Here is a 1,751-nt window from a genome sequence, read left to right on the forward strand (position 1 = left end):
CCCTTGCTGTGGTTTGCAGTCGCCTGTAACATCACTGTGGAACCTCGAGACATAAAGAGCCAGCTGCGTTCTGCGGGTGAGGACTGTGACGGGCCTACGGTGTCTGGGGGTGGGGGGACCGCACAGCTGGAGCGTCCCCGTCCTTTGTCCTGGATCCGTGCGTTCCTGGCTGGTGTGGGGCCAGCAGTCAGACTTCCCACTTGGTCTGGGGCTCAAGGGCCAGCTCTTCCCACAGCCAGGACCAAGTTGCCAGCTTGTGGGGTCCAGTTCCAACAGTCATGCCATGTCACCGCCACCAGGGTCTCCGAGGTCTCGGCCTACCTGGACTCAGGGAGGGGACACGGACCCCACCTCTTCATGGGAGAAGTGGCAAAGAATTCACGGTCGTGGTTTCACTTTGCCACTCGGCTCGGTTTCCGGGGACACGGTCGTGACCCAAATGAGCTTTGCTCGGAGTCAGCAAGCACATGGTGCTGTCCTTATGTGTCTTGAGGGCCTAGGGATGGGGACCCCACCTACAGCGGTCCTGCTGTGGACATAGACTAGCTCCCTGGTCCACGTCAGGACGTGTCTCCCCCAGCACAGGGACCTCGTCGGCTTGTGCACAGCTGTCCCCCGGCTCCACATGCACAATCGGGACCCAAGCGTTTGTTGAATGAATACATGATGGACTCTAAGCCCACAGAAAACCTCGCGGGGGCAACTTGGATCAGAACGCATTGAGCTGCTGTGTCGAGGAGCCCCAGGCTCCTCCGAGGTGGGGAAATTGGGAGCGGGGTCCGGGGCCATCGCCAGGTTGCCGTGGGGATGCAGGAGCCAGGGCTGGAACACCGCCTGGGCCCCCTGGCCCCACGCGGGTCTTCCGAGCCACCGGCGTCAGAAGACGTCCATCACACTGCTCTCGGTGAGACCATCGTCACTCCCAAACTCCCCCGTTACTTACACGCTTCGGGGGGGCCCCGAACCCCGAACCCCGGGAACACCTGCGTTTCACTTTTCGTATAGAGCAGACCGGGTGTCCCACGACCTAGATGTCCCAGTGTAAGCTCTCCACGTGGTGCGCACGGGCCCTTCTCCAAGTGGCCGTGGGGAGGGTGGGACAGCTGCAGCCATCCTGCCCAGGGGAGGTGGACTTAGGCTGCCCCCAGCCCGGCTGTGGCCACGCCCTGGGCACTGGGCTTCAGATGCTTCCGTCTGGGGAAGCCCGAGGGCCAGTTGGGAGGTGGGGCCCGTGGGCAGTGGCCAGACCCAGTTCCCCGCCTCCCCGAGCTGGAGAAGGGCTCTGCCCAAGGTCACTTCCTCTCCCAGCCACGGGCATCTCGCCCAGAGCAGCTGCCCAAGCGCTCTGCGCCTGCCACCCCCACACCTTCCGGTCCAGGACTGGCTGCCTCTGGCTTCCTTCTGGTCACCTCCACGGCCAGGCCCAGTGCAGGCCCCTGGCATCTGCCACCGCTCCCGCTGGCTCCCACGCCCACCTTCCCTCCTCACAGTCCGGCCCCAGACGGCCGAGAGCCACAGACATAGCAGCCAGGCCTTTCCGGGCCCCACCCGCCCACCCACCTCACACCTCCCTCTCCCTGCAGCCCCGACTCCCAGGCCTGAGCACCCCGACCCCTCACCCTGCCTGGACCCACCCTCCCCCAGATCCCCACCCGTGACCCCACTCTGCCCAGGACTGAGGGACACTTGGCATGGCGAGAAGCCACAGAGGCGCCTCGGGCCTGAGTGCCGGACGGCCCCGTGGGGGTGGG

General features: G+C 65.2%; 1 protein-coding gene across 2 annotated transcripts in view; it reads left to right on the forward strand.

Annotated features, from left to right (window-relative positions):
- The first annotated feature begins 722 nt into the window (after positions 1 to 722).
- The window catches only part of LOC111742271 (collagen alpha-1(X) chain-like), an 8,897-nt gene continuing 7,868 nt past the window's right edge, over positions 723 to 1,751 (forward strand). For both annotated transcript variants that reach the window (XM_023532781.1, XM_023532782.1), the window contains exon 1: positions 723 to 904. In XM_023532781.1, coding sequence (XP_023388549.1) covers positions 808 to 904 — 97 coding nt within the window. In that variant the 5' untranslated portion in view covers positions 723 to 807. The remainder of the gene's footprint in view (positions 905 to 1,751) is intronic.

Source organism: Pteropus vampyrus, unplaced genomic scaffold, assembly GCF_000151845.1.
Source record: "Pteropus vampyrus isolate Shadow unplaced genomic scaffold, Pvam_2.0 Scaffold90, whole genome shotgun sequence".
NCBI lineage: Eukaryota > Metazoa > Chordata > Mammalia > Chiroptera > Pteropodidae > Pteropus > Pteropus vampyrus.